The sequence below is a fragment of the Oratosquilla oratoria genome, chromosome 3 (genome assembly GCF_046742065.1).
Source record: "Oratosquilla oratoria isolate Oo_2021 chromosome 3, ASM4674206v1, whole genome shotgun sequence".
Lineage (NCBI taxonomy): Eukaryota > Metazoa > Arthropoda > Malacostraca > Stomatopoda > Squillidae > Oratosquilla > Oratosquilla oratoria.
This window is the reverse complement of record NC_134779.1, coordinates 27763514-27778513: the sequence shown is the minus strand read 5'-3', so window position 1 is coordinate 27778513 and position 15000 is coordinate 27763514. Positions and strand designations below refer to the sequence as shown.

Here is a 15000-nt window from a genome sequence, read left to right as displayed (position 1 = left end):
GTAGTGAATTTCTTTGAGTGATAAACTCTGTTGTTAGGTAATCACGCTTCTTCAGGAAAAATACTTTCCAGTAAGGAGCTATCAAATATTTGTGACGATAATGCATATATTGCTTTCTCGTTTAAGATTACCCTTGATATAATGCATTACCTCTTCAATTGTATTTGTAATTATTTACGCTACTAATGCAAGACAATTTGAGTAACTTTAGTGGGTGTAGATATAGTTTAGTCATAATTTTTTTATATTAATAATTTGAAATACGACAAATCCAACATTGACGATAATGTAGCTGCCGTCATTATCAACATAGTTCTGTAAAAATAAAATTACCATCCATCTACATATAGTTTGAGCGCATGATAACGTTACTATCAATATATGAGAGTACGTGTAGGCTTTCTCAAAATTGTCGTGGTCCCTGATTTTTTTTCTCTGTCCGCCCCAGCCTTCTTATTGTCCTTCCTTCCTTTCTTTATAATTTCTTACATACAAGTTTCACTATTCACTATTCCTCAGTCTCATCTAAAAACATACCAACGATTTCTTAAGAACAACATTTGCGATAATGGTATTGATCTCCATTAACGCGATAAATAATGCAACTTAAACTTTGGCTGCTTTTCTCTTCAAGTATCTTTTTTATCCTAAAACGATAAAGACTGGGAATATTCCAGGGCTCGTGATTGGTTAATATCCCTTTTCAAGCCCAATATGGACATTTTCCCCCATATGCTTTGGACAACTTAGCCATTTTTCCCGGAAGGCATGTCACGCCAGAATTTTGAGACAAGAGGAGGAGTCTTCACGTATTCGCAGAAACTCCTAGTCAAGTGGCATTCTTACAGACATCTTTTAGATTCATACAACCCTTTTTCTCACCAAACTATTTCTAAACCGTTATACACATCAGATCCTTCATCACAAACGTCCATTACAAGTTAAAATGGACCAACGTGACTGTCTGGGACAATTTACAAGATACAAGATTCTTTGGCCTCATTGTATTGATGGGCATCGCCCATTTGCCAAATATTCCAATACGCTGGCCGACGGATAAGGCGTGTCATCTTCCAGTTTTCAAAAAGACAATATCTGTAAACAGGCACAAAGGAATACTTTGACTTTTCCATACTTGTAACAACTATGTTGTGCCTGAAGGTCATAAGGGCCAATTGGTGAGGGGGAAAACACTAATGGAATATTCTGTCAGTAATTTCTGCAATGTCTCCCCACCTTGGTGAGAGTTCTCCTCAGATAAAGGGAGATTAAAACAAAAATGTCTATTGTCCATCAAATGACACAATGAGCTTGGTCTATATAGAACACAAATTTTTATCTTATAGCCGGGACCAGAATAAAACATTTGCTAAATATCGATACATCTATATGGATAAGAGGGAAATTAGTGCTAAAACATTAGTAGGACTTTTGCTTTCTGTCATTCATGGATACCAAATGGAAAATTACTATAACTGTTCCTCTCGAGAAGATATATTCATTAGTATTCACATCTTCGAGTCTATGCGTCTCGTACGTAGTTTCCATTGGACTTCCGAAATGTGGCAAAAGGCATAATGATGAATCTGTCCCACCTAAAAAAAAAAAAAAAAAAAAAAAAAAAAAAAAAAAAAAAGGGGGGGGGGGGGGGACTCCATCTTCATATTATGGAAAAATATCAAGAAAGATGTCAACATGATCTCAAATGCAAATAATTATTTTTTTCGCATAGCCAAGAGAACATCGAATAAAGACAAAAGAATTGAATTGAGAAATAAGATATTCACAGGATATTCAACAGGCCTCCTACTATTAACAATCAGAATAGATTTATAAGAGGGGTTGCCGTTTACGGGCTGTGCGGTAAACCAGTGGATACCGTGTCGAACTCATGAGCAAGTGGTCATATGCTCGATTCCATGTACCCAATGGGTGATTTTTTACGTTGGTTCCCGATAGCCCTGGCCAAGTGGGGAGGCAACCCAAACATCGGCATGAGAAAAATAGTGACTTGCCGCAACTGACACGGCTTGTCCCAGAAAGAGTTTCTCACTTTCCACTTTGGGGGAGTGGGATGGTGAGTGAGTGAGTTGACCATTTATATCAGATCATCAAATACTATACAATATGCACCATAGAATTGTGATAAGTACTCATCTCTGACGAGGAGCCGATGACACCTTAGCCATTTTCAGTCGAAAGGGTAACAACACTTTGAACAATGAAAACAGGACTGCCAACAACTGCAGTCAAAAGTCTCTAGGTCAGCCAACATACTTGTTCTTTCAAGCCGCAAACCTCACTGGACAGGAGTCAGTACAAAGACCAATGATTTTATGACTAATATGTATAAGTTTGTTTGCACAATTGCCAGCTCCAAACTGGGTACCTAAAGAAAGTAAAGCTATCGATGCCAAGCTGCGTCAAGAATTAAATCATTCACACAAATGTTAGGCAGAAAAAGAATGGTTGGGTTACCTGCTCTGAAACGCTCTAGCCCATTTCTTCATTATTGGCCTACATTTGTTTAAATGGTTTAATTCTAGACGCTAACAAGCGAAGATAGAAAGCTCAGATAAATCGGGTTTCCTTGTGTAAACATCCAGGCTGAGGGTTTATAGACAATTTTGAGCTTCCTACATTTCCGTTTTCTTTCAAGGAAATATATAATGGTACCTCGTTCGTTAGATCAAGCAAATTCAAATTGCTGAATCTATTTTCATATATCATAAGAACTGAACATTGGTTATTTTTGTATATGATAAATGGCAATATTCTCAGCGCAAAAGTCAAACCGTCGATATCAAATTACTTTGGGGGTAAAATAGGGGCCATTAAGATGGCAACATTCCACTCATTGGCAACTCAACCCGTTTTGGTTCTAGGGTAAACGACTGTGTGCCATTGTTGGTTTCCTCAGTCGGGAACCAACCCTGGACCTAAATAAAATTGTGTAGTGTTAGGCAAAGTAATATATATGAAATATATTCCTGGATGTAAGGGAGTTAAGCTAAGATGAACTTACTCCATCCCCAAGAAGAAATAGAATGGGTTCTTAGATGACTCAAATCACTTGGTGAGTTAACACCCATTTCCCAGTTCTTCGAAAACATTCCAAGTTGGAGAGTTTCCTGATGACAAAAACTGACCAACACAACAAAATTTCATCCCTCCACGTAGTACCTGGCCGCTAAATCTCCTATACTGGACTATGCCAACCCTTCTGCTGGATGAAATAGTTAGTAATCATAACAAAACATATAATATACATTACAGCGTTGAGAGGTTAATGCTACATGCATATCCCGAACGCAGGCCTTCAGTTCATTAAAGCTGACTGACATTAACTACTGCTTTCTATCCTCAAGTAATGACTGGCTTTGTAGGTCGTATATCCAGCTGTTCCACAGTTTCCTAGAAATTCTCTGTTGGATGAAGTATTTATAAACTAGAGAAAGATTTTGAACGATGACTGCGGGATAAGGAAGGCAAAACTTAGCTTTCGTTGCGGTATGGGATTGGAGTTCCCTCAACCGAATGAAATTGCTTCACCTAATACCTTTCCTTCCATGCTGCAACTCTCAAGCCTTAACTGGTTCCATAGATTTTGTACTCAAGAAATCTATGGGTTTTGAGGGATCCACAACTGAATAAGATCTTTTGGATTAACCATCCCCTGTTTCCCTAGCACCTTTATTAAGTTCCCCCATGATTTCCGAGAGTTCCTTTCTCGTATATTCCTCCTCAGTGAGTTGCATGGAACAGTTGCTGATGGAAGAGTCACTCCATATGCTTCCACTTTTACTGAATTTTCTTGGCCTTCCTTTCGAAAATTCGGAAGAAGTCGATGGAACTGCTCCTGTGACTTCTGGGGAATCCAGACCTTGGTGACTGCCGAGATTTTTGCTTCCTTTCTGGTGTCGAAGACGAGAAAACAGACTATTGGCGTTGTTTATGGATGCTTTGGAGTGATGTCCCCCTCGCGAAGTTGCGGTGATGTGTGGAGGTTTGGTGTGAAGTCGTCTGGTCATCTGAGAAGACTTGACCCGGGCTATTCCTTTTGGTTTGCTGGTGTCCTTGGCAAGGATTGGGCTCCTGTTCTTATTACTGCCGGAGATCTGGTGATTCCTCTGCTGTCTTTGTTGGTTAAGGTGCCGATGATGATAGTTTTTCAGGCAAGACATGATTCCCTTGGGCTCGGTTCTCCCTTGAAGAGCACGATAGGCTGCTACCGCTGGACCCTGAGACTTAGTCGCCGGTGGCCTTTGGTTATTTTTTGAAGACCTCGAACCACGTACACTACTAAATGGTTCTTCAAGAGTTGGTGCCTCAGCCTCAGCTTGGTTTCTCTTCAAGAAACCCTCCCTCATGGAATCTGATACTGGGGACTCGCTGTGGAGCTCGGAGGTTCCCTGGGACAAGCAGGTATTCTCTGTAAGCTCAAGAGTTGTAGTCTCAGGCTGAAACCGGGATGATGAGGAGGAAATGACATAAGTGTGCCACCTACCTCCGTTTGAGCCATACTTGGTCCCGTAGCAGCTCTCCAGCGTGTTCTGTGGCAAAGAAAAAAATAGCAATAGTTAGAAACATAGCAAAGGTGGGATCAGTCAAAGACAGTATAAATCAGAGACAGCGTCAGTTAGATGTAGTGTCAGAGATGACATCAATCGAAAATGACATCAGTGATGGAATCAGTCGGACGTAGCATAAGTCAGTGGTATCATTAATCATACCATCAATCAGCAATGGTATCAATCAGCAATACGATCAGTCAGTAATAGTGTTGGTCAATGATAGCATAAATCGGAGAGATCACATTAGAGATTATATAAGTCAAAGATGGTATCTGACAGTGAAAGCGTAAGTCAGTGGCAGCAGCAGTCAACAACAGAATCAATCAAAGCTGCCATTCATTGCTGATAACATCAATGATTGCATTAATCGGAGATGGCATCATTTAAAGATGTTATCCGTCAGATATGGCATAGAAATGGCATGAGTCGAAGATGGCACGAGACGTAGATGTCATGGGTAGAAGATTGCATGACTCAGAGATGGCATGAGCCGTTGCTAGCATGGCTCAGGGAATGGCATCAGTCAGAGATGACATCTCATCTTAGTCAGAAACATCAGAAGAGCTTCTATTGGATATATATCAGATGTACGGGTGCGGCCAAATAAACCTGGGAGCTGACTGTGATGTGGGAGCTCTAACGTTTTCAACTAATTCTCTAGATAATGTTATTGTAAATTGAACTCACGACTCGGTTGATTAGGATTACCTTTTCGGCCATTTAGCCGTTACTTGTCCTGCGAAGTGGCTTTCTTTCAGATCTCGAGGATTTTAGACCATATGCCCATACTGCCGTCACCTGTTGGCAGTAAGGTGACCAAATCTGATCACTCAACCACGGTGCTCTCCAAGCAATATGCACCCTTTTAACTTATTTTACATATATTTGTTTCCGCAAATTCCAGAACAGATAGCTGAAGAATACTGGTGTTGATAGGCAGAGGGTGGGGCCCTTGCTAGAATGCTGAATTTGATCCCCTGGAAATGATAAGGTAATGTGCAGATCCAACTTGCCTGACATTTAAACTCCCTCTGCAATGGCGGACGTCAAAGGTGCAGCATACCAGTGTAGCACTCCAGCGCTGGCACCAGATCAGTAATATTAGGGTGATTGCACTGTTTTCAGATCCTCTTTACAAATACAACCTAATGCGCTCGAACGTAAGCATCATCCATACAACCTCACTAATTCTAATTGAGCCACCGTGGAGATGCGCAGAGATTTTTGCACTCCCCAGGGAATAGGACGGTGATCTTGCAGTGAATCAGCTTAGGATGAGGATCCCCGAATCTGACATATGATTCATTATGCAAATGGATCTTTCACTGTTGAGTATCTGTTTTGATATAGCGGCCTGATAGTAATACCGTAGTTATCGTTTGATGAAAATATCTATACACTAATAAAATAATTCCTGTTGATATCGATCTAAATCGGACCGGAAACCGGAAATCCCTCAAGGGGAAACGTACCCTCCAGCCCCTGATTGGCTGAAAATAGTGACATCACGGCAACGAAGACGACTGATTGGCCGAGAGTGGTAACGTCCCCGACAACGGAGACGACTTATTGGCCAAAAGTAGTGGCGTCACGGTAACGGAGACGACTGATTGGCTGCTAGCAAAGCGAGCTCACCCGAAGGGCCGAGCCCCCACGTTGCGGGGTCGGGCGCAACCTGTTGCTCGTCGTGTTAAGGAAAAAAAAATGCTATAGTTCCATTGTTTACTCTATCATGGGTTAGGTTTGGTTGTCCACAATTGTTCTTTTCTGTTTTGGAATGTTAACCTATACAAATGAATAAAATTGCATCATACTACACAGAAATTATGTAATAAATTAGACCACCAAAGTAAATGACTTAGGGTCAACTCCCAGTGGGTTTGTAACCTGTCACATGTTGAAGTCTTTTATCATTCTGTTGTTTCAACTTAATTATTGTTGGAGATTTTTACGTTAAACAAAGTGTCACTATACAGTAGCTAATTCTGCAGTCAGCATTTTCTAGCTTGATGCTACAGCTCAAGACTTGCAAGCAGATGGGAATTGCCTGCCTGCTGATTGAATTGTGCAATTTAGGCTTTTTTTTCGTATGTAGAAGATATTTCTGAAACCGAAGTTGTTGTTGGTGTTTTTATTGTGGCTGTCGTTGCTATTGTTGTGACTTGATGATGATATTGTTGTTGTTGTTGTTGTTGGGGCTGTTGTTATTGATGAGATTGTTGTTGTCCTGACTATCGTTGTCGTAGTTGTTGTTGTCACTGTTGTTTTCAATGCTGGTGCAGTTCTTACTGTTGTTGCTGTTCTTTTTGTATTTGCTGTTTTTGCTGTTGTTGATATTGCTGTCGTTGTTTCTATATTTGTTATTGCAGCTTCTGTTGCTGATGTTGCTGTTTCTGTTGACGCCATAGCCGTTGTGGGAGAACCTTTGGCGCCAGTGAGTAATGACACCGGTGTTAGGGAGGAAACCGATCGTTCTCTTGGGAGAGCTTCTGTCAGAGGTCCACCACGTCAGCTCAGACCTGAGGGGGCGTCACACCAGGGGAAAGGGTGACAAATTAAACCAAAGAAAAACGTGGTCAAAGACAGTGACATTAGCTGTAAGGAGATCGTCGACCCACACCCTCAAGGGAAAGGGACAAATTGATTACTTTAGAACGAAAGAAAATTAAAAAAAAAGAGGGAAAAGGGGAGAGGAGATGGAGTGTAGAGGGGTAAAGGAGAGAGGAGAGAGGGTGGAATTCGGCTGAAGAGTGGGTAGAGGAGGAAAGGGAGAGAGGAACAGAAGAGGGAAAGGACAGAAAGAGTGGAAGGGTAAATAAGAGATAGAGAGAGAGTGGGTAAATGAGAGATAAAGATAGGGAGTAAGAGAAAACTAAGGAAAGGAAGGAAAAAAGAGAAAAGGGAAGGAGAGGGAGAAAGAAAGGTATGGGGTAAGGAATATGGAAGAGAGGGAAGAATAGATAGGAGGGAAAAGAAGGGACAAGATGAGGAGAAAAAAGACGAAAGAAGGAGACAGGAAAATGGGGAAGAAGAGAGAAGAAAAGTAGAGAAGGAGAGAGACAACGGAAAAGGTGATGAGAGAGGGAAAAGAGAGGACGAGAAGAGAGGAAGGAAGATGGAGTAGAGAGAAAGGGAGATGGGAAGAAAAGAGAGTGAAAAGAGAGTAAACGCGTGGGTGTTGGAGAGGAGAGGTGAGGAAAGAGAGAGAGGGAGGAGGGAGAGATCCATAGGGACGTGGGGGAACCGGGAGAAATTGATGTGGATTGTTTTCATCCTTTCAACAATAGATTGGGGTAGAGGGTTGAGGATGGAGTGTCGGGATGGGAACAGGGATAGGATGTATCAAGATAATAAAATTGTGAGGCGTAACGCAGAAGTAAATATTTGAAGCCCTTTGACCTCACCAAACAAGGTCACAAAGAGGAGTTCATCTTTGAAGCCCTTTGACCTCACCAAACAAGGTCACAAAGAGAAGTTTTGTTCGTTTGCATTGAATCATATACTGCAATCAAGGAGATGAGGCCCAAGGTCTTCAAACTCGTTAGGATCATTCTGTCACTAACAGGATTAACTTTTATAATAGCGTGCTGTAGTCAGCTAGATGTACCTACAATTTTCCACTGAGATGGGCCCATCACTTAGGCTCGACCAGTAATAGGTGTAACCTTCCCTACTAATCTCATCAGTACTCGATCTCCTGACCTCAGAGAGATCTACTATATCTATTCTAATCTTCCTGATCTCTTTCGATAGGAAAGGTAGTCGATCATGAAAAAAAAAAAGTTCAGGCGACTGCGAAGAGCTGGGAAAAGGGAAGTATGTTCTAAGCGCCCACACGTACAGCCAGCCGAAGGTTCACCCCAGGCTTAGATTCATGTGTTCGTACATCATTTGCAACACCCCGGCAATAACGTAGACGATGACGCTAGATCAGAATCCTTTTATTCATATTTTTACTTATGAATGGCTGCCGGTGATGCTAGACCAGAGTACTTTTATTAATATTTTTACTTTATGAATGGCTGCCGGTGATGCATGCGTTGTCAAACCTTACAAGGATGATCTAATTGGGGCTGAAATACAAAAGTATGATGTTAAACACAATAAAAGCCTTCCCGCCCTAAAGCTGAATTTAGCTGTTCCCTGTAAAGAGGCAATGATACGATGAAAAGATTGTGTGGGTAACAAAGACATCAATAAACAAATAACTCAAAAAAATAAATCTCTGTGAAGCAGTTTCATGCTAAACGATCTTACAATAATGACGTGGGCTAATGATGTCGAGAAGCGGAAGGAGGGGAAAGGTGGGGAAGAGGAGGAGGAGGATGAGAAAGTGAATTAGGAGGAAAAGGTGGAGTAGGAAATCCATTTTTTTTTTTTTTTTTAAGTCAGACCCTCTTCAAGTAAATAGAATAGCCATACTTTACCCAGAAGAAAATATTGATTATTATTATTATTATTATTATTATTATTATTTACTAATTTTTTTTGGTGATGATGGAGGGAGGAAGGGAAGGGAAAGGCAGAAGTTCAATAAGCTGCATAGCCGACCCTATCCTTCTCCCAATGTCGTACGTACAGTAAAAAGAAATATTGATAAATACACAAGATAAAGATAAAGAATAAGAGCAGAAACGAGGAGGAAGGAAGGGAAGAAGCGAGACGGTGATAATTAAATAAAAGAACAAAGGAGTTGATGATAGCGATGAGAGGAGGAGGGAAGGAAAAGAAAATATTGAAAGAAGGAGGGAAAGACGAGGGAGATGGATATAAAGAAAATAAAGGAGAACAAGATTAAACATCAATATCTTTATATAAAATTTGATATTGATATTGAAATATTAATATATAAAAATATTGATATATCAATATACCAATATATTATATATATTAATATCCATAAAGGAGAACAAGATTAAACATCAATATCTATATATAGAATTTGATAATAATATTGAAATATTAATATATACAAATATTGATATATCAATATACTAATATATTATATATATATTAATATCCATAAAGGAGAACAAGATTAAACATCAATATCTTTATATAAAATTTGATATTGATATTGAAATATTAATATATAAAAATATTGATATATCAATATATTAATATATTATATATATTAATATCCATAAAGGAGAACAAGATTAAACATCAATATCTATATATAAAATTTGATATTGATATTGATATATTGATATATTAATATATTGATATATTATATATATTAATATCTGTATAAGTATTAAGTGTAAAAATTCAAGATAAAGAGGAAAATACATATGGAAGGAAATTTAAAACTAAGAAGGTAGTGAATTAATTAAGGACAAAGATAAGGAAATAATGGAGAATTAGGATAAAGAAAATAGAGAAAACCAAGAGTGAAGGAGAAAATGAGAAAAAATTATAGAAAAAAAAATTGAGAGAAGAAAATCGGAAGATGGACAAAAAAAAAATGCAGAGTTCACGAAAAAAGATGAAATTATGGAAAGTAAGATAAGAAAATGGAATTGGAGGATATCGATAAAGGAGGAAATGAATGAAATGAAAATTAAAAAAAAAAAACGGAGGAAGGGGAGAAATATTAATATAAAGTAAATCCTGTTGAAGGAAGTTAAGGAAGACACAGAAGAGGAAAGGAAAGACGGAGGGATAGCAAAGAGAACGAGAAACGAGAAGTTGAAAAGAATGAAAAAGAGGAAGGGAATTGATGAACGTGATGATCATGATGGTTATTATGATAAGGAGGAGGAAGGAGGGAAAGAGGAGGACGAGAAGGTGTAGGAGGAGGAGGAGGAGGAGGAGGAGGAGGAGGAGGAGGAACAGGAGGAGGAGGAGGTGTAAGAATAGGATTGAAAAGATAGAGAAAGAGAGGTAGAGAGATCTGAAAAGGATGGGGAGATAGAAAAGAATTAGGTAATGAATGAAGAGGAAGAAGAAGAAGGGACGAATGAGGAGAATAAGATGAAGGAAGAAGAAGAAAAAGAGAGGGCGAAGGAGGAGAATAAAGTGAATAAAGAGGATGAAAAAAGAGGAAGAAGATGAAAAAGAGGAGGACGACGTTTGAGAGCGGGTGGAAATGGAAAATAATTGAGAGGAAAGTTGTACAGGAATAGCTTCCGAGCTCAGGAGTGGGATAGAAGGAGGAGGGTCGGAGTAGAAGGAGGAGGAGGAGGAAGAGGAGGAGGAGGAGGAGAAGGGGAGGAGCAGCAGCAGCAGCAGGAGGAGGAGGAGTAGGAGGAGGTGGAGAAGGAGGAGGGGGAGGGAGGGAAAGAGTGGTAGTAGGAGGGTGAGGAGGATGGTGATGTTTGAGGAAGGGGAGAGGGGAGAGGGGATGAGGGAGGAAGATTGATAGGAAGGCGATAAGGAAGGGGGAGGGTGTGATAGAGAGCAAAATATATATCATTGGGTTTAGTGCAGGGGAGAAGAAAGAGAGGGAGAAAAGAGGGAATGAGAGAGGGAAGGGGGAATAAAAAAGAGAGGAGCAATTATGAAATAAGGATGTAATAGAAATTAAAAAGAGGAGAGGTAGAAGAGGGGTGTGTGGATAGAAAGAGAAATGCAGATAAAGAGTAAATGAGAAGGAAGAGGAAAGAGAGTAGAATTAGAATAGAGAGGTGAAACGTAAATAGGAAAAGGAAGGGAATAAAAAAGAATTAAAGAAGAAAATGGAGAATAAGGAGAAAAGGAAGATAGATGGAAAGAACAAGGAGAAGAAAGAGTAGAAAGAGGAAAGTTGAAGAAGGGAAAGGAGGAGGAGAGAAGAACAAAAGAGCGAGAAAAGAGAGAATAGGAAAGAAAAGAGAAGAAAAAGAGAATGAAAAGAGAAAAGAATGATGAAGGAAAGAAGAAAGAAAAGATGTAAAAGATGGAAAAGGCAAAAAAGAGGAAAAGAAAGAGAGTAGGACAGAGGAAATGAAAAAAATGAGCAATGGAAGGAATGGGAGGGGAGTAGAAAAAGAGGAGAGATAAAGAAGAGAGAGGGTGGGGGAGGAGGAGGAGGGAGAAATGAGGAGAGTGGATGAGGGGAAAATTAAGCTGAGGATAGGAGGACAAAAGAAAAATGAAACAGAGGAAATGAAGGGGGAAGGAAAGAGGAAGGGAAATGAGGAAGAAGAGTGAGTGAGTGAGTGAGTGAGTGAGTGAGTGAGTGAGTGAGTGAGTGAGTGAGTGAGTGAGTGAGTGAGTGAGTAAGTGAGTGAGTGAGTGAGTGAGTGAGTGAAAGGAAGGAACGAGGAAGAGGAGGTAGAAAGCAAGAAAGAGGGGGAAGATAAAGATGAAGAGAAGAGAAGGAAGATGAAGAGAGAGAACGAGAAAGAGAGCGGGGAGGAGAGAGAAGGAAGATGAAGGGGCGGGGAAGGGGAAGGGAGGTGAATAGGAAGAGGGAGAGAGGGAAGGAGGAAGAAAAGGGAAAGGAGAAGGAGAAGAGGAAGAGAAGAGAAGGGGAAGGGAGAAAGGAAGGAGGAGAGAGTAAGAAAGGGAGATAGGGAGGCAGGGGGAGGGAGAAGAGGAAGAGGGGAGAGGGGGAAGGGAGAAGGGGAAGGGAGAAGGGAAGGAGGAGAGAGTAAGGAAGGGAGATAGAGAGGAAGGAGGAGGGAGAGATGGAGAGGGGAGAAAGGGAAGTGAGATGAGGAGGAAGAGAGAGTGAGTGAGAGAGAGGGAGGGAGAGAAGTAGGAGGGTAGAGGGGTGATATGAAGGGGGGAGAGTTGGAGAGGGGAGAAAGGTAAGTGAGATGAGGAGGAAGAGGGAGTGAGTGAGGGAGAGAGAGGGAGAGAAGTAGGAGAGGAGAGGAGTGATATGAAGGGTGGGGGGAGATAGATGAACTTAGGGAGAGGGTGAGTGGAGACAAGGGGGAATCCACTCACATTTGTTTGTGCGATGCTGAGAGAATTCTGAAGTCAGAATTGTACGTATTCGTATATCCGCCAGAAGAGTAATTGTTCTTATTCATTTGTTTTATATTTAAACAGTATTCACCAAACCCAGTTATAACATTACATTTTCTCTTTTGGAAAGTCATTTATTTTCATGAAAACAGTGTTTAAATAGATTGTCTTAAAAGTATTACATGAGGGACCTTTTAACGAAAATATTCGTCGTCTACTAATTTGCTTTCTAAAACACAGATTATTGCACCATCTCATGGTATTAGTTCTGATGACTATATGAGTTGTGTATCATCCCAAGCGTCCTGTATCAAAACAGACAATTTCTCCGGCGATATTAAGAGTTTTTTGTCGTCTTTTAAGAGAACCCTTGATTCCCTGAATATCTCTGACAACAGCTAAGATATGTAGATAGACGTCATATTCATGGGCTATCAATTTGTACCGGAATATTTCTCTGAAGAAGTTTTCATGTTGTTACATCATTAGTGTCTACTGTAGGATAATATATTTCCATTACTTTAGATATGTACGCGCAGTGTTTCCATTCGCATTACTCCATGCATCTGTTTACACTCCATGGCGAGTCTGTATGCTCTGCACCTGCGCGTGCTTCAGTTAGTCGGTACACGTGCGTTGTAGAGGGAGGCCCTTGTTCTCTACACGCCCACTCATTTGATTTCTCTACAATAAACCAAGGAATCACTGAATACGGCCTATCCTTATCCAGAGGATGTCCCACATTTACCTGTGCGCATGTTGGCTCTGCCATACTGTCTTTGGACACTCAAAAAAGCAAGGATAGTTTACGTGACACATTCAATAATTTTCCAGTGGGGTCCTGTGGCGAACAAGGTATGTGTAGAATAAGTCTTTAGTTCTCCTATTGTATCCTCGTAGAAACACACTGCAGGCCTATGCCCGGCAACCCTGCTCCAGCCAGAGGTAGGCTACTTTTCGGTACTCAAGGAGAGTACTTAAAGGGTTGCCGGGGTCAGGTCGCGGTCAGTCTCCTTTTAGGCCTAGTCTGGGCCGGGTGTGTTAGTGTATATACATAGTGACGTCAATAAACCCAGAAGCTAAAACCGACTGTCAATCTTCCCGGCCGTCACTAGCCCAGTAACGGCAATTAGTTACAGTCCTATGCCAAAAAACCTGTAACACGTTCACAATATACCTCCTGGATACAACAAGCTTTGTAAACAATGATTTTTACAACGTAATACAGATATTTTTTCATTTCTGCCCAAGTTTCTCAGTATAAAGGTTGTTTATGTTGATTTGTAACTGCCAGATAAAACTAATTATTCTTTACACGTGTAGTTAGATACATTATTTTAAACTGTTTACGCATTGTATATAAAAACGAAAGCTTCAGTAAAAACATATCAATCCGTTTCATCAAATGACAAGAGTTTTTACAATTAAATCTATGCTTTACGCCCTTATTTATCCAGTTACTAAACTGCAACAATAGTGAACATATCATAAAACTAAAATTAAGTTCCATTATAGATCTAATAAAAGAAAATTGTTGTTCCATATATGGTTTATGTGTTATTTCTCTGAATTCAGAAAAAAAAAATTAAGTTCAAAAGAACAGAAAGTTAAACTGTGTCTGCCAATACGCAGACGTGGTTTTATGTAACAATTACATAATTCTATCAGCGATGACGGAAGGCTGGATTTCGTCAAAGCGTCGGACGTTCCAACGGCCTGTCTTCCCAATTAACTTATCCTTTGTCCTGTTTTGTTTCCTTTTCGATATATCTATTCTTTTTATGTATTTTTGTTATTTACTTATAATTCCTCTTGCTTTTTTTTTTATCTTATTTATTTGGTAAATCTAATCAAAATTTCCAAAACAATATATCTTGCTATTTGTTCTGCATATGTTCTATAAAAAAGTAATTTAGTAATATTGTAAGAGAATCTAGTTCAATCCTTTCGCTCACCGTTTATGTTCTGTACGTAAATAATATCACTGTTGCTGGACGATTATCCTGGTTTTCATCTTTTGCCTTTCTCTTTGAGATTTATCTGTCATTAATATATTGATATTCTTCGCCTCTTTTCTCCTATTCTTTTCATCCCAATTATGTATTCTCAGTAGTTCTTTCTTTATTTTCTTACTTCCTAACTTTGATATAAGATAGCCTGCGACACTTGATAGTCACCAATCATTAAGCACAATAACAATGCATAAAGAATGAACACAGGTCATGACGTCACTGTAGAGTATATGGCATTATGGGTAGGTTACAGGAGACGACGCATTGGGGATAGATTCAGTCATTTGAAATTGCACTAAAGAACGAAATATTGTTTGTGTAATGTATTTAGTTATTATTGACTAGGAAGTACTAAAAAATATCTCCTGTAAAATGAGACACCTTTTCTTTAAAAAAAAATCACTTTTTTATTCCTATACCTACTCCTATATAATGTTTCGTTCATGATTTTCAACAAATGCCAGTCTCGAACGAAGTTTTATGAAATTAAGTTTGTTTGCTGAGTTTGATTGCAC

At 39.7% G+C, this 15000-nt stretch overlaps 1 protein-coding gene across 3 annotated transcripts in view; it reads right to left on the bottom strand.

Annotated features, from left to right (window-relative positions):
- Positions 1-15000, bottom strand: part of LOC143021022 (neurotensin receptor type 1-like) — a 361946-nt gene that overhangs the window by 69764 nt on the left and 277182 nt on the right. For all 3 annotated transcript variants that reach the window (XR_012965965.1, XR_012965966.1, XM_076178192.1), the window contains one exon: positions 4508-4553. Coding sequence is in view for 1 of the 3 variants with exons in the window: in XM_076178192.1 (XP_076034307.1) it covers positions 4508-4553 (46 nt within the window). In the remaining 2 variants the exon portion in view is untranslated. The remainder of the gene's footprint in view (positions 1-4507; positions 4554-15000) is intronic.